This window comes from Nannobrachium achirus (genome assembly GCF_963921795.1).
Source record: "Nannobrachium achirus genome assembly, chromosome: 24".
NCBI classification, from domain to species: Eukaryota; Metazoa; Chordata; class Actinopteri; order Myctophiformes; family Myctophidae; genus Nannobrachium; species Nannobrachium achirus.
This window is the reverse complement of record NC_137831.1, coordinates 24,931,500-24,958,547: the sequence shown is the minus strand read 5'-3', so window position 1 is coordinate 24,958,547 and position 27,048 is coordinate 24,931,500. Positions and strand designations below refer to the sequence as shown.

Below are 27,048 nucleotides of genomic sequence, written 5' to 3'. Positions count from 1 at the left end.
CTAAATATCACAAATGAATGTCATTGCAGGGGAGGACAATGACAAAATGATTGACATCCTGAAGGAGACTGGCTGCATCCGCTCTGAGCTGGTGGAGCAGGCGTTCAGGGCCATCGACAGGGCTGACTACTGCATGGAGGAGTTCAGGGGCGACGCCTACAAGAAGGATAAGGCTTTGCGTCATGGTCACATCCACCTGTCAGCTCCCAACATCTACTGTGCGGTGATGGAGGCCTTGAACCTCCGTCCTGGACTCTCCTTCCTCAACCTGGGCAGCGGGACTGGCTACCTCAGCACCATGGTCGGCCTCATCCTGTGTGAGTGTTCCAGCCACGCAAAGCCAGGAGAGTCTAATCATTAGACTCTAATGTGAAGAATCCTCAACTTCAGGGCCCCCGGACCTCCACGGACCCCCAGGGACCCCTTGCCACCGCCGCCAAATAGTGCAAAAATGACCAAATCAACACCCCAACTTAAGAGTCCTTCACCTTAATTGGTTTAACTTAGTTCCGCCCCCTCCTCTGATTGGCCCAAACTTTATTTGGCTTTACTCATCAACCGTTTGTCGTACATACTTGTGGGTGGTGTCAATTAACTTCAATAAGAGTCCTTCACCTTAACAATGTTGCTGCCATTTTAAACATAGCTGTAGTAAGCAGCTGCCAAATTGTCCTTACCTTTTAACGTGGGCACGTGCACGCATAGTGCATGATCTGTGCGCGACTCATGTAGTAGACCGGTAGACAAGATGACAGCTTTCGAATAAAAAAAAGCCATTGGAATAGACAAATCCATTGCCAGGCTGTTACCCCTGCTGTAGCCGCCGGTGTTACATAAGAAAACATTGGAAACGGCCAGTTGTGCGCTATGGTAACACGTGGACACGTTCGCGCACATAGCAGACGATATGTGCGCGGATCATATGCCAGGCGGCACAAGAATCGAAAAGCTATCAAATTTTAAAAAAGGACGATGAAAGACAATGAAATGAACGTGCTGCTCCTTCCTCTGTTTACAATGTAAACAGATGGGACGGAAGCTACGATTGGGCCTTGGACAGGATACAGAAACCTAGATCCGGTCAGAACCGGAAATACGGCAGGATACAGTTAGGGGGCGCGCCTAATACTCCGAAACGGCCATATACAGCGATCATACTTTTAATTGTTTCATAATGATTAAAGCTAATTAAATTTCCGGGAACGACGGGCATCGCAGCGTGGTACAGCGGGAAATCAACGGTTTCGACGGGGATCGCAGAGTATGAGTTAATTGGTTTAACTTTGCCCCGCCCCCTCCTCTGATTGGCCGAAACTTTATTTGGCTTTACTTTGTCGTACAAACTTGTGGGTGGAACCAATGCCACTTACAGGCCTCTTTGTGTATACTGTGACCTGACGGTTGCTTATCTCCCGATTAGGGAGTCTTACTGGTCATTAGAGTCTAATGTGAAGAATCCTCTAATAGAATAGAATAGAATAGAATAGAATAGAATAGAATAGATATCCCCTTTTGGCTTAACTGTGGTGGATTAATAGTTTTGTTTTATAATTTTTCCTACAGGTAAATATGGAGAGAACCATGGGGTTGAGCTGCATGCTGACGTGGTTGAATATGCAAAAAAGAAACTGGACTTCATCAAGCGTAGCGAAAGCTTTGACAGGTATCAGATTATTTAAAATAAAATAAAAAGTCTGTTTGTCTGTCTGTCTTTCTCTCTCTCCGGATGAAACTTTATTTTGGCATGCTACTACTCCCATAGTTTTGATGGCACGCACTTGGGCCATATGTCTGCTTGCATTTTGCTAAGAAATACGTTACATAGTTAAATTTATATTAATTTATCCGTGAATACATTTTCTCTGTTGACTTGATTGGGAAAATGCATGGTTACATACATGGTTGTGCGTCCTTTCATAGGTATAAGTTTTGCGAGCCTTGCTTTGAGGTGGGCAACTGTCTGGAGATTGTACCAGGGGGTCGTCAGTATGACAGGGTGTACGTTGGTGCCGGTGTGCAGCGAGAGTATCTGGACTTCATGAAGTACCTGCTTAAAGTGGGAGGAATCCTGGTTCTGCCACTGGAGACGGAGGTATTTACAGGGCGCGATTATGGTGTCCATAGAAGATGCCTTGTTGGTCGCGGCTTGTGAATGGCTGAACCGGAGGTAGGAAGCGCTCCGCTGTGTTCACTTGGACCGTGCGGAGGTGCCAAAAGTCGGAGAGACGAAGATTTATGATTCTGTCCCTATCGGGACTTAACTCGGACGTAACTCTGACTTTGCAACGCTCAAGTCCGCTTGAGAAGGCGCGCCTCCGTCGTCTCCAGCAAAAACAAGCGCTCCTTTACAAGGCATCTTCTACGGATCCCCCTCCCTTACCTTAGCCCCAACCCCTTGTTTCCCCTATCCTGTACATATAGTGTTTTTATAACCGATATTATTGAATGTTTTCTTTGCTTGCTATTTGTTATGTCCATAAATTGAATACCAAGGACTTCCAATGTACAAAAAAAGACCATAAAAGGACATACAGTATTTGGGATGTTCCTTTTAGGCAGGGTGTTTAACTGTGCTTGTACTGTACTACATTTCTATTGTATTTACTATACTTGTATACTGTTCTCCATTTTCAATCTATCAATCAATCAATACAATAATAGCTTACAGGGCATACATCCTTGCAACTGAGTGTACACGTTTAATAGGGCTCAACTCTATGCACAAAACGTAATCTCTATTTTTATTAAATCCCGATAACGATTTATTTGTATTTTTATGATGAATATCAAACAGCAATTGCCTTGCATTTTGTATAATAGACTAAAATATTTGCACTTAATTTGGAAATTACAGTTTAGGCAATAACTGATTTTCTTTTTTTCTTTTCTCTGTTCGCAGTTGTTAAAGATCACGCGAACTGGTCTCAAAAAATGGGATTCAGAGAAGATCACTGAAGTGTCCTTTGCCCCCCTGGTGCTGCCTGAACGTAGAGGGGAAAGCAAACTGGAAGCAGCACCACGACGTAAGCTAAAGTGCCTCGACACTGTGTACCACTCTGCCCTAAGATGGGTCACTGGTGACAGCTATGGTACCCATCACTGTACACTCTATGGCAGGGATACTCAAACATCTGAACCGGTGGGCCACATTACAAAAATGACAAGGGGGCCAGTTGATAAAATGACATTACTTGATAACGTTTTGCTTTATTTCCACGTAACTCAAGACATGTGCAATGTGCATTATTTTATGGCTTGGAATTCCATTTATATTCTGTCAATGAATAATAATAATTCTGTGTAATTAGTATATTCCACAAAAACACCAAAACAAACTAATGTACGTCTAAAGTTTTAGCGTTACTGCGTTTTATTTCTTTTGTATTGTTTCGAATATGCTTCATGTGTTTTCGTTATGGCAGCCCATTCCACTCCCCCAAAACCTGTTACTATATCCTGCTATATATAGCATCATCAGTCCTACCTTGTGTTTCCCTGTAGCTGTGGTGTATGCTGCATGTGATTTGTGACATGTGCTAATGGATGTTTGACAACACAAAATTAAAAGTTGGTGATTCCTCTAACCTAGGACATTATATTACATTACATTAGGATATTATTCTGTTCCCAAAAAGGGGAAAAATATGGCAGAGGCAATTATTTATGTTTTTTTCTTTCTCTTTCTTTCTTTCTTTCTTTCTTTCTTTCTTTCTTTCTCTTTTTTCAGGAAGACACCTGGATGACATGAAGCAGAAAGGGTTGCTGACAGAGAGAGACCAGAAACTAGGAGAGAAAGAAAGGGACCTGCAGGGCCTTAACAGTCAAGTAAGGAAGCTCACAGTTCAGCTGAATGAAAGAGAGAGTGCACTGAAGGAGATCAGCCAGAGACTGACAGAGAGAGACGAGAAACTAGGAGAGAAAGACACACTACTGACAGAGAGAGACAAGAAACTAGGAGAGAAAGACAAACTACTAGCAGAGAGAGACAAGAAACTAGGAGAGAAAGACAAACTACTGACAGAGAGAGATAAGAAACTAGGAGAGAAAGACAAACTTCTGAAGGAAAGTGATACAATAGTGAGAGAAAAAGACACACAAGTGGAGCAGAAAGACAACGAGCTGAGGAAGATGAAGAAGGAGTTGGATGATGCCATCAGTGATAAAAGTCATGCGGAGGAAAAGAAGAACAAAGAGATGACAACAGTGAGAGAAGAGTCAGAGAAACTACTGAAGCAAAGAGATAGTGAAGTGGAGAAGATCAGCCATACACTGACAGGGTTGCTGACAGAGAGAGACCAGAAACTAGGAGAGAAAGACAAATTACTGTCAGAGAGAGACATTAAACTAGGAGAGAAAGACAAACTACTGACAGAGAGAGACAAGAAACTAGGAGAGAAAGACAAACTACTAGCAGAGAGAGACAAGAAACTAGGAGAGAAAGACAAACTACTGACAGAGAGAGATAAGAAACTAGGAGAGAAAGACAAACTTCTGAAGGAAAGTGATACAATAGTGAGAGAAAAAGACACACAAGTGGAGCAGAAAGACAACGAGCTGAGGAAGATGAAGAAGGAGTTGGATGATGCCATCAGTGATAAAAGTCATGCGGAGGAAAAGAAGAACAAAGAGATGACAACAGTGAGAGAAGAGTTAGAGAAGAGTCGGAAACATTGTTCCGAGTTGGAGGAAGAAAATCTGAAAACGATAGAAAACATTCCAGCAGTAAGTGTAGGACTGATGACATGTGAGGAAGGAAAGGGGATAATAGAGTCATGGTGGATGAGCTTTCCTATGCTGATAGCTGCAGCAATACTGGCCTATCTGGTATGGCCCCTCATAGAACCCGGTAAAAAGTGAAAAAGTTCCAGAAGGGAGTGTAGAACTGATGACATGTGAGGAAGGAGGAAGGAGAATCAGTCATGGTGGATGAGATGTTGTACTAAAATGTATTACTACTGTCTGTATGTAACACATGGTGTTTTTTTTTTACAGTTATGTTAATCAGCATCACATTACATACAGGGTACTATAAACAGAAAAGCTCAACTGATGTATATTTCTTTACTATATCTCCAGGAATCATGTACATATGTTTAGATTCAATATATTTCAATTCAATATATATTTCATTACATTTTCTTTTGTAAAGAGCTTCTGGAGTTTTTTGTTAATTAATCTGATGATGATGGTGATGATGATGATGATGATGATGATGATGATGATGATGATGATGATTTATTTTATTAAAAATATCAAATATTATAACTAAGACATTTTTTATATATACAGTACAAATGTTAGGTTTTTTATGTTTTAGTTTTTCTCTATTTGTGTAGTAGGGCGTTGATCTTTGTACATGTTGGGAAGCCAGTGTATGTATATGTTACAGTATGTTCAAGAAACCAGTAAAAGTTGTCAAGGAGCACTCGTTTTGACGTTCACCACACACTAATCACCACCAGATGGCGACGTCAGCCACTGGATAAGAGAGTTACGTCACGCTTTGAACTCGCCGCAGACCGGAAGTGTTTACTCTTTATTTACTAGCCTAGCCTAGCCTAGCCTAGCCTAGCCTAGCCTAGCCATTAGCTCCATTGTAGTCACTTGGACAGGGCGTTTAACGTGCGCTTGCCCAGGCCTTACGGCCTGGGCATAAATATAACGATTGCATTCACCACGGCTTCGTAACTCGCGCGGCGCTCCGCCGGCCGCGCGGCCCTGGCCCGCTCTTCGCGGCCACTCGCGCCTGCGGCGCTCGAGGGCGAAGAGCAGGACCAAGGTCCGCTGGCCTTCGCGCCGCTTGGGGCTTCGTGGACCCAGGGGGGCCTCGTAACTCGTTTGGGCTTCGTGGATACAGGGGGGCTTCGGTAGCCGCTCGCAGTGTCGTGGACAATAGAGCGGCGCACCGCCTGGAGTACGTTGTTATGGCGACCGCTTGCTCCGCCCCGTGCCGCACCACGAGTGCTCCGCGTCTCGAATGTGCTGTTTCTCTAATATACTATGACATATACAATATGTGTATGCTGTTCCTTATATGAGTTATGTTATAAAAAAATCACACCCGTGTGAAGTGGAGCTGTGTGTGTGTGTGTGTGTGTGTGTGTGTGTGTGTGTGTGTGTGTGTGTGTGTGTGTGTGTGTGTGTGTGTGTGTGTGTGTGGATCATGTGTACCGATTTTTGTGACATTTGAAGAAAATATGTAGGAAAAGGAGCAAAAAGTGTGTTTTGGAGAAAATTCAAGATGGCGGAAAATCTATCACGGCTTAAATGGGCGTGGCCTATATGGGGAGATGCGTCATGACCCAAGGAATCCAGGGAAAAAATATTTTTAATTTTCCGACCTACGGTTCAAGAGTTACAGGCCAAAACGTTAAGTGGGGTGTTATGGCGCCACCATGCGGCCAAATGACACAATTATTTTTTATTTAATCCTTGAAATCATTATGAACCTCCTCTCCAAGTCTTGAAACTCTAGCCCCTATGGTTTGCGAGAGACAAATAATTGAATGTGAGTTTTTGCGATTCCCATTATAAGTCAATGGGGAAAATTAATTCACTAATAAATTAATATCAATTAAACTATTGAACCTTTCTCTTAGCAAGTTACTAGCCCACGATTCCCGAGTAAGCCGGTCGATTTGACATATGGCGCGAGTGTGTGGTGGCAAAACTGTGGGACTAGTAGCGTGCCGAAGTTTAGGAAGTTCAGGCTACATACAGACACACACACAGACAGACAGACAGACCCACACGGCCACGTATAGGGAGCCTGTGCTTCACACAGCTCCAAAAAAAGTTAAAAAAAAAAGTAAAAAAAAAAAAGGATTCATTCATTTCCTAAGAGAACCACAACAGTGGCGGAGACCCTAACCCTAAAACATTAATAACCCTATCCCTAACCCTATAACGACACGCAAAGCCACATAGTCGGAGTAATGGGATGTCATGGGATAGAGTATTGAATACATGTACATCAATTCATATTATGCACTTTTGCAGAATTGATTGTAAACTAAAACTGTTTCAGACGTTTTATATCAGGAATTTACGTGTCCATTCATATAAACACTGCAGTAGAACAGGGCTACTGTAATTAACATATTAATTACTGTAAACACTGCAGCTGTAGAAAAATATGTATCCTGTGAAAGGAAGACCATCATATTGTTTTTGTGGAGTTTATTGACAGATTCATAATTCATAAATAACAGTGACGTTTTATGAAACAAAGTCTCTCACAAAGAGAACGGTGTTACTTGAGGACAGCAGATTACCTGTTAAACTAGTTTTATAGTTTTATGTTTGTCACGGTGGCTTCATTCTGTGGTTTCTGATGACAGATTAATGATGGTATGAACGACATTTAAAGAATTTGCAGTCACTGCCAGGACTCCTAACCTTTCAGAGGTGAACAAACTTTTAGTTTGGGGGTTGTTGTGGGGTTTCAATGGTGATTGTTGTTGTTGTTGTTGTTGTTGTTGATGATGACCCCCAGACTTATTTCATGTAGAGTAACCCCAAAATCCCCAAAGTCCTTTGGGTTCAATGGAGGAGTGGTGCCTTCCATGGAAACCATGTCCCTTTTCTGATTGGACAACATAATGGATTTGAGGATTGGTCAAGCTTCAGGTGACATCACGTATAGCCTATAAATTGGCAACCACACTTACAGTACAATTTCCCAGAATTGCACCTTTCTAGTTGGATTGTATAAGAGTGGCGTGGATCGCTATTATTGTGGGCTTGCGGAAAGGCGAGACCAGTATGTTCTCTCAAATCTTTATGGACCAAGTGCATTCTCCTCAAAAAACTGTCCGACAGTACAAAGGCAGGGCCTTTAGCCAATGAGGGAGCAGTGAGCCCATGTTTCGTAGGAACAGTATTTCTAGTTTAGTCTAGTTATAATTATTGTTTATTTCTCTTTTTTTTTTCTTTATTCCATTATCACCTCCATGGTGATGGGAGGTTAGACCAGGGTGACGTCAGATGGTTTCACAGTTGTATAAGTTGGAGGAAGTGAAACCAACATCCTCACTTGAACTCAGAGTCTGCATACAGTTCGTATCAGCAGCATCTTTTCTGTCAACGTCTCGTCTGCACACAAAGGTAAAATGCCTCTACTTTGTCTCTGCCTCTGCCACTGGGTGTGAATTCATTAGGATCTTAGCAGAAGATGATTTCTCCTCACATGTCACACAAATGAAATATATGTAATATTATTACAAATGTGTGTGACCTTAGAAATACCTAAGACAATAGTCGCATTCTCACATAATTGTGGAAAGTGTGGATGATGTGATATGAACTATAACTACATCCAAGTCTAGTTTGAGATTTGAGCTTGAGATCTATGAATAATGTTAAAGATGAACGTATACTATACTTACTTAGGTTTAGTGTCTTTATGTTGTACTGTATGATGTGTTCAGTGTGTTGTATTGTACATTGTGATGAGGTTGTGATGAGTGTGATGAGTGTGTTGTGTATTGATGACAATTGTGTTGATGTTGGTTGAGTATCTGTGTTAGCCTTAGATTAAGACACACGTAGAGGTATTTCATCAATGCTGACACAATTGCTGTAATGGTCCAACTGCGCAGTACCTTGCTAAACACGCCAAACCGGCACTGTTCATCCTGGTGTCATGCTTCATACAAAAGGTATTCTCTATATTGAGGAAAGTATTAGCTTAAGCCATGCGTAGGTGTGATGTATGGTATGCCAGTAGAACAAGAAAAGCGGATAATTATCTGATGACATATTAATGATGGTATGAACGACATTTAAAGGAACTGCAGTCACTACCAGGACTCCTAACCATTTGCAATAGAGGTGAACAGACTTTTAGTTAGATATCGTCAAATTATTTATTTATTTCTATACTAAGCAGTGCAAGTATCCCAAAAACTTCGGTTTCCTATAACTCCTACATACGTAGTGAGAAAATGAAAATAAAAACATCAATGTGTTCAGTTTACAGTGGTGAAGTGTGCTATTACTTTTTACAGCAATCGGCCAAATGGTGGCGCTGTAGGAAGCCTTCGAAAGTGCGATCTTTGAACAGGTATAGCTCATGCTGTGTTTGAGGTACAGGCATGAAACCTGTATACACGTATGCGTCTCCTCATGCCGAACAACTTTTACCCTCTAACTTTTGACCTCTGACCTTTAGGTCTCCCACAATTCGGAATAATATGAAAAACAGTAAAAATCTATCTCCTCCTGGGTTTTTTTTGTTACGCGCACGAAACTTTTTTCACATGAACTTTGGACCAATACGGTGAGATTGATCAACCAGATTTTTTTTAAAGTGAAATATAATTTTTTAATAATTCAATCAATATTGCGGTTTTATGCAAATTATTCTTCGGTCTCTAAATCATACATGCAAAGTTACACGTTCATGGCATTTGGCAAAGATGTAGAGGGTTAGTCAAAGTATCACTGAAACCAATTTTATTCCAATCGGCCAAAGGGGGGCGCTATACGAAGCGTTTGAAAATTCAAACTTCAAACGGGCATAAGTCATGACTCGTTTCATTTGAAGACATGCAACTTGTTACACGCGTGCTTTGACTCGAGCGGAAGACATCTGTGTCGTTGTTAAGTAAGCTCCGCCCTTCGATTTTCCGCCACTTTGAGCAGTTTGTAAAACGCGTAAACCCGCTTTTATTCTGGAATTTTCGCGTCACGTGCACAAAACTTTTTTTACGTGAACTTTGGACCGATATCTAAAGATCTGTCAGATCGGATTTCTTTAACATTGAAACATGCTTTTTTAAATAATTCAAACAATATTGCATTTTTATGCAAATTATTCTTCTGCCTCTAAAACATACAAGCAAAGTCACATTTTCATGACAAAATAGTGTAGAGGGTTAGTTCAAATATCGCTGAAACCAATCTTACCCCAAATGGCCAAAGGGGGGCGCTATATAATTTTGAGCAGTTTGTAAAACGCTTAAACCCGTTTTTATTCTAGGATTTTTTTTGCAATTTGCATGAAACATTCTACACGCAATCTAAGGACCTTTATCTAACATGCCTATGAAGTGCACACAAAAAAATTATAAAATAATAATAATAAATATAGCTGCAAGCAGCGATAAAGTGTCCAAAGCCAAAAACACCTCAAATCATGAACACAGCCTGGGATGTGCGTGAAATCTTGCAAGCACATTCCCAATAGGTCAAAGAACAGATACCAACCTTCTCACATTGGCCTGTTATAGCGCCACCAGCGGGTCAACTTTTGCATAACACATATTTGGAACAAAATGGACCAATCTTTGACGTCAGTAACGTCAAAGAGAGCACTGCCTGCGATCTTGACATTTTATGCTTTTATAGCCATTGTTTTCTGGCTTGAAGCGAGCCCACAATTGTTTCGAAGGAACAATATTTTTCTAGTTTGGAGCTGGTTGTTGTTGGGTTTCAATGGTGATTGTTGATGTTGTTGACCCCAGACTTATTTCATGTAGAGTAACCCCAAAAGTCCATTTAATTGAATTCAATGGAGGAGTGTCCCTTTTCTGAACGGCTGTGGACATTTTAGTTATTTATTAGTGCCCATTCTGCTACCAACATCTATGCATTCTATCACTCTTTTTGCATTTCATTGATGTCATTAAGATAATTCTGTTGTACACTTGTGTTCAATGACAAAATAAAATCATCCATCCATCCAACTACTTCTAACCTATATGTAAAAAGAAAATGGAAATAAATAAATGTAGTATATAATGACAATAATTTTGAGCTCCTGCATTGTAACAGACAATGCAGGAGGTTCTTTAACTATTCTTAACTGTTTTAATTAACGTTGTGTTTCCACAGGTGACTTGGCTATGCATTATTATCCACACCCCCCAATTAAAGGTAATGCTAAAGATGAGGTAATTTCAATCTTTTAATTGTGTTTAATTGCTTTTGATATGCCAGAGGTCCAGGATTTTTCTTATTATCATGGTCCACCTGGTATTCTTGCGAGGCCAGATCTAGGCACAGGGAGGAGGGGCAATGCCCCCCTAAATGCCTTGTCTGCCCCACCAAACGTGATGGCATGCAAAAATCTATATTCATGATTTGATTTCATCATCAATCTGGCCTCCAGAGACCAGATTCATGTGTCACAATTAAAAATAATGCTCAGCCCGTTGGTGCGTATAGCGTGTCGCGTCGTGACCAGGACACGGAGCACAGACACACACCCCTTCTCTGTGCATGTTGTTGAAAAGAATAATACCATTCAACTTGGGCATGGACGGGTGGCCTGCTGTAGCTGCTGCCCATCCCTCTTACCTGTACATTTGCCTCTTGTTCCAAATAAATCCTTAAAGGACAACTCCGCCCTAAATAACATCTAGGCAATTTGTTCTACTTATATTGATCCCAAATGACTGTCCATTGGGTCTATTAGGCAGAAATGCTCCTGTTGGCCAGTTTCCCAAGCAGAACCCAGCAGCCCTCCTAGCTTATGGCAACCACACTAATTATAAGTATGTTTATAATGTATCATAGACATGGGATGCAAATTAATAAATAAAGGTGATAACTAAAAACTAACAATTAACAATAGTCCATTCATTTCAACCAATTTAAATGTAAACCCTATAGGCCTAAATACTCAACACAGCCTTAGACTTCAAAGGAAGAAGGATATAATGGACACGTATCTTAAATTCACAACAAAGGAATTTTAGAACAAATATATAGATATCTCTAAATATCACAAATGAATGTCATCGCAGGGGAGGACAATGACAAGATGATTGACAGCCTGAAAGAGACTGGCTGCATCCGCTCTGAGCTGGTGGAGCAGGCGTTCAGGGCCATTGAAAGAGCTGACTACTGCGTGGAGGAGTTCAGGGGCAACGCCTACAAGAAGGATCAGCCTTTGCGTCATGGTCACATCCACCTGTCAGCTCCCAACATCTACTGTGCGGTGATGGAGGCCTTGGACCTTCGTCCTGGACTCTCCTTCCTCAACCTGGGCAGCGGGACTGGCTACCTCAGCACCATGGTCGGCCTCATCCTGGGTGAGTGTTCCAGCCACGCAAAGCCAGGAGAGTCTAATCATTAGACTCTAATGTGAAGATTCCTCAACTTCAGGACCCCCGGACCTCCACGGACCCCTTGCCACCGCCGCCAAATAGTGCAAAAATGACCAAATCAACACCCCAACTGGGCTGCTCACAGGGAATTCCCGGGGACCACCGACTCCTGCTGCTCCAACAGGCCTTCACCTTAATTGGTTTAACTTTGCCCCACCCCCTCCCCTCATTGGCCAAAACTTTATTTGGCTTTACTCATCAACCGTTTGTCGTACAAACTTGTGGGTGGTGTCAATTGACTTGATTAAGAGTCACCTTAATTGGTTTAACTTAGCCCCGCCCCTTCCTCTGATTGGCCCAAACTTTATTTGGCTTTACTCATCAACCATTTGTCGTACAAACTTGTGGGTGGAACCAATGCCACTTACAGGCCTCTTTGTGTATACTGTGACCTGACGGTTGCTTATCTCCCGATTAGGGAGTCTTACTGGTCATTAGAGTCTAATGTGAAGAATCCTCTAATAGAATAGAATAGAATAGAATAGAATAGAATAGAATAGATATCCCCTTTTGGCTTAACTGTGGTGGATTAATAGTTTTGTTTTATAATTTTTCCTACAGGTAAATATGGAGAGAACCATGGGGTTGAGCTGCATGCTGACGTGGTTGAATATGCAAAAAAGAAACTGGACTTCTTCAAGCGTAGCGACTTCATCAAGCGTAGCGAAAGCTTTGACAGGTATCAGATTATTTAAAATAAAATAAAAAGTCTGTCTGTCTGTCTGTCTGTCTTTCTCTCTCTTCGGATGAAACTTTATTTTGGCATGCTACTACTCCCATAGTTTTGATGGCACGCACTTGGGCCATATGTCTGCTTGCATTTTGCTAAGAAATATGTTACATACATTTATCTGTGAATACATTTTCTCTGTTGACTTGATTGGGAAAATGCATGGTTACATACATGGTTGTGCGTCCTTTCATACAGTAGGTATAAGTTTTGCGAGCCTTGCTTTGAGGTGGGCAACTGTCTGGAGATTGTACCAGGGGGTCGTCAGTATGACAGGGTGTACGTTGGTGCCGGTGTGCAGCGAGAGTATCTGGACTTCATGAAGAACCTGCTTAAAGTGGGAGGAATCCTGGTTCTGCCACTGGAGACGGAGGTATTTACAGGGCGCGATTATGGTGTCCATAGAAGATGCCTTGTTGGTCGCGGCTTGTGATTGGCTGAACCGGAGGTAGGAAGCGCTCTGCTGTGTTCACTTGGACCGTGCGGAGGTGCCAAAAGTCGGAGAGACGAAGATTTACGATTCTGTCCCTATCGGGACTTAACTCGGACGTAACTCGGACTTTGCAACGCTCAAGTCCGCTTGAGAAGGCGCGCCTCCGTCATCTCCAGCAAAAACAAGCGCTCCTTTACAAGGCATCTTCTACGGATCCCCCTCCCTTACCTTAGCCCCACCCCCTTGTTTCCCCTATCCTGTACATATAGTGTTTTTATAACCGATATTATTGAATGTTTTCTTTGCTTGCTATTTGTTATGTCCATAAATTGAATACCAAAAAAAGACCATAAAAGGACATACAGTATTTGGGATGTTCCTTTTAGGCAGGGTGTTTAACTGTGCTTGTACTGTACTACATTTCTATTGTATTTACTATACTTGTATACTGTTCTCCATTTTCAATCAATCAATCAATCAATCAATCAATCAATACAATAATAGCTTACAGGGCATGCATCCTTGCAACTGAGTGTACACATTTAATAGGGCTCAACTCTATGCACAAAACGTAATCTCTATCTCTATTAAATCCCAATAACGATTTATTCGTATTTTTATGATGAATATCAAGCAGCAATTGCCTTGCATTTTGTATAATAGACTAAAATATTTGCACTTAATTTGGAAATTACAGTTTAGGCAATAACTGATTTTCCTTTTTTCTTTTCTCTGTTCGCAGTTGTTAAAGATCACACGAACTGGTCTCAAAAAATGGGATTCAGAGAAGATCACTGAAGTGTCCTTTACGCCCCTGGTGCTGCCTGAACATAGAGGGGAAAGCAAACCGGAAGCAGCACCACGACGTAAGCTAAAGTGCCTCGACACTGTGTACCACTCTGCCCTAAGATGGGTCACTGGTGACAGCTATGGTACCCATCACTGTACACTCTATGGCAGGGATACTCAAACATCTGACAAGGGGGCCAGATGATAAAATGACATTACTTGATAACGTTTTGCTTTATTTCCACATGACTCAAGACATGTGCAATGTGCATTATTTTATGGCTTGGAATTCCATTTATATTCTGTCAATGAATAATAATGATTCTGTGTTTTTAGCACATTCCACAAAAACACCAAAACAAACTAACGTACGTTTGTCTACTATTTGCCTGCTATCGAGTGGGATAACATTAAAGATAGCTGAGCACAACTCTCTTTCAATTAGCCTGACTGCAAGCGTCAGACTCTATCACACACTTCGTTTTGGGAAGAGAGTCTGAGATTTCGGGCAGACATTCCACTTCTGGGGGGGCGGGCAGGGGGTGGTTTAAAAAAATGTTAAGTTGACTTTCTCTTAATTGCTCCCTCTGAACTTCAAAGGGCTTGTGAGCTGCTGTAATTGATTGAGCCATACAAGTGTCAATAGCTTGTTAGTCACTGAAAGCATCAAAGACTACAATCTGTTTGATGTCTGTAATAAGAGTGGAGGGGGGAATGTGTTTGAATACACACAGATTCGCCTGATTGGCTGAATGGTTTTGAACCAGGCCACCACCCACCACGTGCTCCAAGCCTACAGCACTGATTGGCTTGTCCCTCTCTGAGGGCTGGTGGAAAAAGCTTATTTAATGTGAAGGGCCAGACTACACAACACCACCACTACCAACAGGGGGTGGTGTTGTGCAGTCTGGTTTATTACTCAGGCTATCTTTCAATTGCTTCACAATATTATTTAAATTATGACGTTGCCACATTCAACACAAATGGCTTTTTACAGAAAATAAACTTGTGAAAATTGATAGCTAAGGAAAAAAAAATTAAATCAAACAATCTACTTAACTCTTTCTCAGCTTGAACGCACATATACGCATTATTGCGCAAGAGTGGCCCAGCCTGGTCGCACATATACGCACTAGGTGATTAAAAACGCAATAAATGATAATGATTAAAAAAAAAATATCGGCACACCTTTTTTATCACCAGACCGGCTTACCCAAGTATCGGCACACCCCATCTGCTTGCGAGGAGGAGGGGGGAGGACCCAGAGGGGGATGGGTGTTGTTTTGTCATGGACTTGCTGTGTATACAGCCTTGACTAGCTTAGCAACTTTGACGGAGCCGATTGAAACGAAAATGCTTGGAGTTACGGTACATACCGAGATCATTGATTGTGACCACATTGACGTGCACGAAACGCGCACGCGAAGCTTCCCGGGGGGGGGGGGGGGGAAGGATCCGCCAAATCGCCATTATATTCCAATGGGGAGTTAGAATCTTCGCTGGGTAAGTAAACATGAACCGACGAAAACAAAACAAAAAGAGGCACGTGGGATGTGAAGATGTGCCGATGGCTTGAATGAATGAATGCACTCTAGATCATAATACAATAATAAAAATTCCCGGCTAATCTGAGGACAAGCCATTTTAGCGGAGACTGGGAAAGAGTTAAAATAGATTACCCAGACTGTTTAGCTACCAAATGGCTAATGATGCAGTTGTTAAGTACAGCTACAGTACGTCTCTTCATTTGCATTAGGCCTACAATAATATTTTGGGTATGCTAATTAGTCGGGCAGAGGCAGAGCCACTAGTTAAAAAAAGACAGAAAAAAACGGATGCGCACTTTTGAGGACATTAAAGCTGTACTGTGGAAGCTGCTCAACTAGTGGTCAGTAGCGGTATTGCTTTTTTCGGCCGGAGTCGCCGCGGACCACCGGAACGGGGGTCCGCGGACCACCTCGGCCGTCGCGAGCACCTCCGCCGATACGATTCCGTAGAGCCGTCTCCCATCATTTTTAGACCAGAATTGAGGGAGTAGCAAGCAAGATTCCTTCACCAATGTAAACACAGTTGCTGAGGGAAGCTACTTCCTTTAGAGACAGCAAGACTCGCTGTGATTGGCCGGTGGTGTATGATCGGCGCTGTGATTGGCCGGTAGTGTATCATGTGGGAGATGACATCATTTTGCCGGGAAATTCTCCCCCCCTCACAACTCATAGAAAACATATAAAGAGAAGGCTTCAGAAGCTGAAAATAACAGAGTGGGGGTTCTAAAACTTTAGCGATTTAACAGTTAGGACAATTTTAAGATTTGTTTTATAAAAAAAGTCACATGGTATAACTTTAAGCCGGTGGGCCAGTAAAAATTGTGCAGCAGGCTTGAAGTGGCCCAGGGGCCGGAGTTTGAGTATCACTGCTCTATGGGAATGCAGGCTTATCCTCTCTTTCTGAGAGGCGTGATAAGCGCTATTTAAAGACATCTCAGGAATGCTCCTCCCTTATATTTGTTCTATGTTGGATCAGAACCATAGTCCCTACAGATCCAGGTTATTATGATGATGATGAAGCTCTGAAATGAATGCTCAGTCTTACAGAAAGATACATGTTTTAGTCTCTAAAGATGTGCATGTCACGCTCAGAAGTTGGTCGGTCCCATACATGCACATGACCAAATATGGGCACACAGTAGCGGTCGGATCTGTGGCTCAGTCTAGACAACCAGATCTCCATACAGTATATACTAATATGCTTATAAGCATATTAGGTTTGTTTATGGTTATGTCATAGAGACATGCTTATATACTGTAGGGGCATTTGACATGGGAATTTAACTCTATGATGTGCATTTGAGGGCCCCTGATCTACTGACTGACTGACCTACTCTCTGGGTGCAAGGTACTGTAGTTGAGGATAAAGTTATCTATAAAGGCAGGTACACACTGTATGATATGGAAGTGGTCGGGGACTCATCGGATCATTAACTTCCTTGGGCTAGCCCAAGGAATGTTTTTTTCATACAAAACAAATGCTTGCAATGGATTCAGAATCATGGCAAACCCCTAGTTAGACCCCTCACATGCTACTTGAAGATTTTTTGTCTGGGTATTTTCTTCCTGTAGTATAGTGTTTAGAAAGTCAATGGAAGACCATTTCAGCAGATGTAAAAAAAATTATCTTAGGAATTTTGAATTTCAAACTTTGTTAGTTGTGTTACTAGACACCTTTAAACACACATTGGTGAAGAAAAGTCTTGGTAAGGAATTTATTCCCAGATTTGACATTATCCTGATAATATTCTCTGACTACAAGTCTGCGGTCGAGCCAAATATCTAACCTGCCAGATATTCAGAAACGCTCGGGAAGCTGTCACAGGAAGCTGTCACAGAGTGACAGAATTGCGCAATGATCTTCTCACCAAGGCTTTCACAAACAGCGAGCAAAACTAAGGCGAGTAAAGCCTGATCTTGCGTCAGATCAGTGGTTTGGATGGCGTCTGGTGAAATCTAGCGCAGCGTAGTTCATTGGGACACGGAAGTTAGAGTCCTATATATTCCCCCGGACCCCCCCTTTCATTCGCTAACAGTTCATTCATACATACGCCTCCAGTCAATCCACGTACCTAAGTTTGTTCTCTCTCATTCGCCACTAGCTACTTCTCACACACCCCCTTTTCCCAGGGTATAACTCAGGCGGTCTTTTTAAGCATCTTCAGCTGACCGCTCATTCTTTTCGAGCAGCTGTCCTCCTTAACTTTAATTCCATGATTGATAGGATGGTTGGCTCATTCCATGGTTATTCTACATGTGTTACTACACTGGAGTTGTTATGTTTGATATTAAGATTGTACATTCAATGATGTAAGTGATGTATGTTGTTGTACTGTATTTATGCTCTGCTCTGGGGGTCTGAGATATCAGAATCTGTGTAGGTCGTGTTTCACAGATAAATCTGTATATCATCAGAGCAGAGCCCATCTGCCAAACTCCATGCAATATCATTGCATAAACGTTATGATACTTCAATAAATGGCACGTGTTTCACTCTAAGCTGAAGTGTCTAAATGAACTTGCTTTACTTGGCATACATTCAAAATAAGCCTAAAGTTTTAGCGTTACTGCGTTTTATTTGTTTTGTATTGTTTCGAATATGCTTCATGTGTTTTCATTATGGCAGCCCATTCCACTCCCCCAAAACCTGACAAAGGTTACTATATCCTGCTATATATAGCATCAGTCCTACCTTGTATTTCCCTGTAGCTGTGGTGTATGCTGCATGTGATTTGTCACACGTGCTAATGGATGTTTGACAACACAAAATTAAGTTGATGATTCCTCTAACCTAGGACATTATATTTATTAAGGGAGCTCAGTCTAATACTGAGCCACCGAGGGGTTGACCCGTAGATGGACCTGGCTGAAAAATATGGCAGAGGCAATTATTTATGTTTTTTTCTTTCTTTCTTTCTTTCTTTTTCTTTTTTTCAGGAAGACACCTGGATGACAGCCAGATCAGCCATACACTGTCAGGGTTGCTGACAGAGAGAGACCAGAAACTAGGAGAGAAAGAAAGGGAACTGCAGGAAGAGAGGAACAAAGAGATGACAACAGTGAGAGAAGAGTCAGAGAAACTACTTAAGCAAAGAGATAGTGAAGTGGAGAAGATCAGCCATACACTGACAGGGTTGCTGACAGAGAGAGACCAGGAACTAGGAGAGAAAGACAAATTACTGTCAGAGAGAGACATTAAACTAGGAGAGAAAGACAAACTACTGACAGAGAGCGACAAGAAACTTGGAGAGAAAGACAAACTTTTGAAGGAAAGTAATACGAAAGTGAGAGAAAAAGACAGACAAGTGGAGCAGAAAGACGAAGAGCTGGGGAAGATGAAGAAGGAGTTGGATGATGTCATCAGTGATAAAAGTAATGTGGAAGAAGAGAAGAACAAAGAGATGACAATAGTGAGAGAAGAGTTAGAGAAGAGTCTGAAACATTGTTCCGAGTTGGAGGAAGAAAATCAGAAAACGAGAGAAAACATTCCAGCAGTAAGTGTAGGACTGATGACATGTGAGGAAGGAAAGGGGATAATAGAGTCATGGTGGATGAGCTTTGCTAAGCTGATAGCTGCAGCAATACTGGCCTATCTGATATGGCCCCTCACAGAACCTGGTAAAAAGTGAAAAAGTTCCAGAAGGAAGTGTAGAACTGATGACATGTGAGGAAGGAGAAAGGAGAATCAGTCATGGTGGATGAGATGTTGTACTAAAATGTATTACTACTGTCTGCAGGGCCGGACTTACCATTGGGCAAGGGTGGGCACGTGCCCCGGGGCCTCGGGGGAGGGGGGGGCCTCCGAAAAAAATAAATACAAAATAAAATAAATTATGATGACATTTTAAAGTATTGCAATCCAAATAAAGTGATATTTGTGTTTAGTTACTGTACATTTTGTTTTATTATGGTAATAACATTGAGAGCTTCTGCTCTGCTGGCCGCACTGCATGTAGCTGCTCTGAAAGCTTAGTGCAGTCTAAAGCCCGCCCACTCTATGTATCCGGTACTTTCCACAGACATAGGCTACACACATGCACACACACCCCACTTCTGTATCCGCTTTAGACCCTTCCAATGAGCCAATGAGGATACACAGTCAGATTATGCACGGGCCGGACGGAGGTGAGTTCACGGTGGTCAGGTGGACCGGAGGTGGAATTTTTGCGCGCGCACGAGGGCCTCTTTATTTCCCCTTGCCCAGGGGCCTTATGTCATATAAATCCGGGCCTGACTGTCTGTATGTAACACATGTTCCTTTTTTTTTTACAGTTATGTTAATCAGCATCACATTACATACAGGGTACTATAAACAGAAAAGCTCAACTGATGTATATTTCTTTACTATATCTTTAGGAATCATGTACATATGTTTAGATTCAACAATATTTCATTACATTTTCTTTTGTAAAGAGCTTCTGAAGTTTTTTGTTAATTAATCTGATGATGATGATGATGATGATGATGATTTATTTTATTAAAAATCTCAAATATTATAACTAAGACATGTTTTTATATATACAGTACAAATGGTAGGTTTTTTATGTTTTAGTTTTTCTCTATGTGTGTAGTAGGGCGTTGATCTTTGTACATGTTGGGAAGCCAGTGTATGTATGCAATATGTGTACGCTGTTCCTTATATGAGTTATGTTATAAAAAAAAGTTAAATAAAAAAGTTAAAAAAAAGGATTCATTCATTTCCTAAGAGAACCACAACAGTGGCGGAGACCCTAACCCTAAAACATTAATACCCTATCCCTAACCCTATAACGACACGCAAAGCCACATAGTCGGAGCAATGGGATGTCGTGGGATAGAGTATTTCATACATGTACATGAATTCATATTATGCACTTTTGCAGAATTGATTGTAAACTAAAACTGTTTCAGACGTTTTATATCAGGAAGATTACGTGTCCATTCATATAAACACTGCAGTAGAACAGGGCTACAGTAATTAACATGTGTGTAAACACCTCAGCTGAAGAAAAATATGTATCCTGTGAAAGGAAGACCATCATATTGTTTTTGTGGAGTTTATTGACAGATTCATAATTCATAAATAACAGTGATGTTTTATGAAACAAAGTCTCTCACAAAGAGAACGGTGTTACTTGAGGACAGCAGATTACCTGTTAAACTAGTTTTATAGTTTTATGTTTGTCAAGTTATGTGGCTTCATTCTGTGGTTTCTGATGACAGATTAATGATGGTATGAACGACATTTAAAGAATTTGCAGTCACTGCCAGGACTCCTAACCTTTCAGAGGTGAACAAACTTTTGGTTTGGGGGTTGTTGTGGGGTTTCAATGGTGATTGTTGTTGTTGTGACAGCAGATTACCTGTTAAACTAGTTTTATAGTTTTATGTTTGTCACGGTGGCTTCATTCTGTGGTTTCTGCATGACAGATTAATGATGGTATGAACGACATTTAAAGAATTTGCAGTCACTACCAGTACTCCTAACCTTTCAGAGGTGAACAAACTTTTAGTTTGGGGGTTGTGGTGTCTCAATGGTGATTGTTGTTGTTGTTGACCCCCAGACTTATTTCATGTAAAGTAACCCCGAAATCCCAAAAGTCCATTGGGTTCAATGGAGGAGTGGTGCCCACCATTGAACTCCATGGAAACCATGTCCCTTTTCTGATTGGACAACATAATGGACTTGAGGATTGGTCAAGCTTCATGTGACATCACGTATAGCCTATAAATTGGCAACCACACTTACAGTACAAATTGCCAGAATTGCACCTTTCTAGTTATGGATTGTATGGCGTGGATCGTTATTGTTGTGGGCTCGCTGAAAGGCGAGACCAGTATGTTCTCTCAAATCTTTATAGACCAAGTTTATTCTCTTCAAAAAAACTGTCCGACAGTACAAAGGCAGGGCCTTTAACCAATGAGGGAGCAGCAAGCCCACACTGTTTCGTAGGAACAGTATTTCTAGTTTTGTCTAGTTATAATTATTGTTTATTATACACTTTATTATGTTTCATTATTTTAATGATTATCATTATTATTATTGTATGCATTTCTCTTTTTTTTCTTTATTCCATTATCACCTCCATGGTGATGGGAGGTTAGACCAGGGTGACGTCAGATGGTTTCACAGTTGTATAAGTTGGAGGAAGTGAAACCAACATCCTCACTTGAACTCAGAGTCTGCATACAGTTCGCATCAGCAGCATCTTTTCTGTCAACGTCTCGTCTGCACACAAAGGTAAAATGCCTCTACTTTGTCTCTGCCTCTGCCTCTGGGTTCAATTCATTAGGATCTTAGCAGAAGATAATTTCTCCTCACATGTCCTAAGTCACACAAATGAAATATACGTATGTAATATTATTACAAATGTATGTGACCTTAGAAATACCAAAGACAATAGTTGTATTCTCACATAATTGTGGAAAAGTGTGGATGATGTAATATGAACTATAACTACATCCAAGTCTAGTTTGAGATTTGAGGTTGAGATCTTTGAATAATGTTAAAGATGAACGTATACTATACTTACTTAGGTTTAGTGTCTTTATGTTGTACTGAATGATGTGATGAGTGTGTTGTATTGTACATTGTGATGAGGTTGTATTGCATGATTTGATGAGTGTGTTATGAATGTTGTGTATTGATGACAATTGTGTTGATGTTGGTTGAGTATCTGTGTTAGCCTTATATTAGATTAAAACACACGTAGAGGTATTTCATCAATGCTGACAAAATTGCTGTAATGGTCCAACTGCGCAGCTGTAACAGTACCTTGCTATACACGCCAAACCGGCGCTGTTGCGCAGTTGCACCCACCCCTCTATCTGCTAAGCTATGGCCGACCTAAATGACAATATGATTATACTTCCAACATGTAATTTAAACTGCAGGCATCTGCAACTGTAAAAGTTGTGGCAACACAAATTAATTTAATGCTGACGGGAAACAAACAAAAGCCAGTTGCTTCAAAGTCCAGTGGGACAGTTATTTAGTGGAAATATATATATATAATAATTGAATAACTGAGCACTGTTTTGTTATACAGCCTCTATGAAAGAGTTAAAGTGGAACACACACCGTCTGCGGAGCAGCTGCGGACATTTTTCACTGCACGGCAACTTGTGAAAATACGTGGCATATCGGAGCTGCAGGCGAAATGTGAACGCGCGTCTGAAGCGGCCGGTGTGGGTATGTTCATTGAAAATAATGGGGGCGCCCGTTTTGATGCGCGCCATCCTCAGCCGGTGTGTGTCCCACTTAAGCCCCTCCACTTCATAACCCCTTACATCCCTCCAATCAATAGGAGTCAGGCTAGGTTCAGATCAGTTTCTTAATTGCAATGATGCAACATTTATATACATTCCATATAGTACATCCAACTGTGGGCTTCTAGCCACAACATGAGAAATTACTATAGAAGAAATTCAGCATTAAAACACTATTATATTGTGTCCCACTAGAGGGCTTGATTTATGGTCACATGAAGATCTTAACAATATAACAGTAAGACTCCCTAATCGGGAGATAAGCGACCGTCACGCAATGATTTATACCAAGCATTGACAATATATCACTTACAGTAGAGAAGGATTCATGTGGAATCCCAGTGTTTTTAAGCCTAGCATTTGAACTTTTGACGTAGTTTAAAAACATTTAAGATGTGTTTTATGAGTTATTTTGTCCTCATCCTTTAATATTAGTCTATATACTGTACTATACATGTACAGCATAGCATCAGCCAAAATGTCAGAATTATATCACCTTTTAGGGTGGGTCATTTCCGGGGGATCATTTCCGCTGGCCATTTTTAATTTTTTAAGGGGTCCAAATGTGGTGCTTTTAACCACCGTGTAACAATAATCCCCCTGACTAAACCCCTGTGCTGGACTAATGAACTTCTCACTATACTGTACATAATACTGACTTTTACATTGTATTTATTAGTGCTCATGCTGCTACCAACATCTATGCCTTCTATCACTCCTTTTGCATTGCAACAGTGGAGTTTTATGAAACAAAGTCTCTTACAAAGAGAACAGTGTTACTTGAGGACAGCAGATTACCTGTTAAACTAGTTTTAATGTATTTTGTTTATCACGGTGGCTTCATTCTGTGGTTTCATCCAGGTGTCATGCTTCATACAAAAGGTATTCTATGTTGATGAAAGTATTAACTTGTCTTAAGCCATGCGTAGGTGTTGTATGTATGTATGGTATGCCAGTAGTACAAGAAAAACAGATAATTATCAGATGACAGATTAATGATGGTATGAACGACATTTAAAGGAACTGCAGTCACTACCAGGACTCCTAACCATTTGCAATAGAGGTGAACAAACTTTTAATTTGGAGCTGGTTGTCGTTGATGGGTTTCAATGGTGATTGTTGATGTTGTTGACCCCCAGACTTATTTCATGTATGTAGAGCATGGGTGGGCAACTTTGATGATGGTGAGGGCCACTATATTTCCACCTTCACTCCAGGGGGCCACATTGCATATTGCTATGTCCTACTTTGTCATTCTAAGTATCTCATACAAAGGAAGCAAAAATAGCAGATCTACAAGCTCAAAACGCATCGCAGTTGAGCTTGTAGATCGTCTATTTTTGCTTATTTTGAATTGGAATCCGGAATAATTTGTTGTTCTTTTTTTAATTGGAATCCTGAAATGTAACATTTTGATTAATTTCAAACGCATTTAGTAATACACTAATGTTAACTTTATGAACCTAAATACAAAAACAATGGACATAAAAAAAATACATTCTAATACTACTATACTAGTCATTAAGCTACTAATATAGACTGACGGTATTAAAGCAGGTCATGGTTGTAATTTTAACAGCTGAAATCAATAATATATCAGTATTCTGGTATTAACCAGTGGGCCGCATTAAGCGAAGGTGGGTGCCTCATGTGGCCCCCGGGCCGCCAGTTGCCCATGTATGATAGAGTAACCCCAAAATCCCAAAAGTCCATTTAATTAAATTCAATGGAGGAGTGCCCTCCATATTGAAACCATGTCAATTTTCTGATTGGACAACATAATGGATTTGAGGATTGGTCAAGCTTCACGTGACATCGCGTATAGTTCATTTACTGACGGGAAACAAACCAAAGCCAGTTGCATACTAAATGTGAAAGTCCAAAATTATAACTAAGCACTGTTTTGTTATATACAGCCTCTATGAAATAGTTAAAACACACCGGCTGCGGAGCGGCTGTGGACATTTTATTGTATTTATTAGTGCCCAACTGCCCATGCTGCTACCAACATCTATGCATTCGATCACTCTTTTTGCATTGCATTGATGTCATTAAGATAATTCTGTTGTACACTTGTGTTCAATGACAAAATAAAATCATCCATCCATCCAACTACTTCTAACTTAAATGTAAAACATAAAAAATGGAAATGAATAAATCCCTCTTTTTATGTATTGAGCTCCTGCATTGTAACAGACAATACAGGAGGTTCTTTAACTATTCTTAACTGTTTTAATTAACTTTGTGTTTCCTCAGGTGACTTGGCTATGCGGCGGCATGCTGTACGTGAGGATCATTATCCACACCCCCCAATTAAAGGTAATGCTAAAGATAAGGTCATTTAAAATTTGTAATTGTGTTTAATTGCTTTTGATATGCCAGAGGTCCATAGGGTTTTTCTTATTTGGTCCACCTGGTACTCTTGCGAGGCCAGGCATAGGGAGGAGGGGCAATGCCCCCCTAAATGCCTTGTCTGCCCCACCAAACGAGATGGCATGCAGAAATCTAAAATTTCAAATATATTCATGATTTGATTTTATCATAAAAAAAATAGAATAATCAATCTGCTTCCAGACACCAGATTCATGTGTCACAATTAAAAATAATGCTCAGCCTGTTGGTGCGTATATCGAGTCGCGTCGAGACCAGCAGACACAGAGCACAGACACACACCCCTTCTCTGTGCATGTTGTTGAAAAGAAAATTACCATTCAACTTGGGCATGGACGGGTGGTGTGTGCAAATAATTCTCCCATAGGCCTGCTGTAGCTGCTGCTCATCCCTCATGTACATTTGCCTCTTGTTCCAAATAAATCCTTAAAGGACAACTCCGCCCTAAATAACATCTAGGCAATTTTTGAGCGGTGGTAAACCGCTCCATAGAGTGGCTGTGTGTGTCTGTAGCCTTTTTCCTCAGCGTTTTGCCATAGTAAAACGTGTGTGTGTAGCATAGCCTGTACATCCTAGACCTAAATCCTAGCCTGAAGACGTTATGCAAGCACGACCACCGCTCACTTCACATTGGGTGTGATTTTTTCTATATTGATCCCAAATGACTGTCCATTGGGTCTATTAGGCAGAAATGCTCCTGTTGGCCAGTTTCCCAAGCAGAACCCAGCAGCCCTCCTAGCTTTAGGGCAACCACACTAATTATAAGTATAATATAATATATATAATATAATAATATATCTATCTATAAATGCGACAAATGATCTCTGTCTGTATGTAATCCGCCTATCTCGAGAACCGTTCGTCCCACCAGCTTCAGATTCGGCACGCGCGTTCCCCGCTGCGGTGCGGAGTGCAGTGCCGGGCCTCGACCCGACCCGACGCACGGTTTTCCAGAACCGCCGCGAAACGTTCGGAATCTCCTTATGCGGAGCTGATTGTTGACATCAGGCTGTTCCGGAGGAAATCGGCGCAAGCGCTGACTCATTGTGACATCCATATATGGGCATAGGCAAACAGATGGTCAAAACATAAAGGGTGGGGCATTCATTCCCGATTTCAAATTCGGCACGCGCGTTCCCCGCCGCAGCAGGTAGTGCAGTGCTTGGCCTTGATCCGACCCAATACGAGATTTTCTGGAACCAGCACGAAAGGTTCGGATTCTGATGTCTGACATCAGGGTTTTCCGGAACCGGCACTGGGTCTGCATAGATCTCCATATATATGGGCATAACATTGATGCAGACAGACAGTTTACAGTTTACAGTTTAGGCATTTAGCAGACGCTTTTAATCCAAAGCGACTTACAATAAGCAAATAAACATCACAATAATAAACAAGATTAAGTGTCAGTACATCAAACAGCAATATAACAAATGTGAATGAATATATATCTAGAAAAAAACTATATAATCCGTAAAAAAAAAAGGTTTCTAAAAACCTAAAAACAAATGCTAACTAGCTTCATGTATGGTCATTGATTTTTCCAGTAGTGCTAAGGGTTTAGGTGGAGTCTGAAAAGGTGAGTCTTCAGTCCTCGGCAAAAGCTAGCGAGTGAGTCCGTTGTTCTAAGTGCGACAGGGAGTTTATTCCACAACTTGGGGGCCAGGAGGATACATCTCCATGTATGGGCATAAATGGACACAGGCAAACAGATGGTCAAAGATCTCCATATATGGGCATAAAATGGACGCAGACAGACAGATATCTCCATATATGGTCATAAATGGACACAGGCAA

At 41.2% G+C, this 27,048-nt stretch overlaps 2 protein-coding genes across 2 annotated transcripts; both read left to right on the top strand.

The window, feature by feature from the left end:
- Positions 1-13: 13 nt before the first annotated feature.
- LOC308280167 (protein-L-isoaspartate O-methyltransferase domain-containing protein 2-like) lies at positions 14-11,473 on the top strand (the record flags this gene model as incomplete). Its single annotated transcript, XM_080720428.1, has 6 exons — positions 14-317; positions 1,564-1,663; positions 1,921-2,092; positions 2,900-3,023; positions 3,728-3,825; positions 11,420-11,473. 6 exons carry the CDS (start codon positions 14-16, stop codon positions 11,471-11,473), a joined length of 852 nt encoding a protein of 283 aa, XP_080576554.1.
- A 261-nt stretch (positions 11,474-11,734) lies between these two features.
- Positions 11,735-25,990, top strand: LOC308280166 (protein-L-isoaspartate O-methyltransferase domain-containing protein 2-like; the record flags this gene model as incomplete). The annotated part of the gene is made up of 7 exons (XM_080720427.1): positions 11,735-12,038; positions 12,675-12,792; positions 13,045-13,216; positions 14,019-14,142; positions 18,550-18,671; positions 25,117-25,179; positions 25,937-25,990. 7 exons carry the CDS (start codon positions 11,735-11,737, stop codon positions 25,988-25,990), a joined length of 957 nt encoding a protein of 318 aa, XP_080576553.1.
- Positions 25,991-27,048: the final 1,058 nt, after the last annotated feature.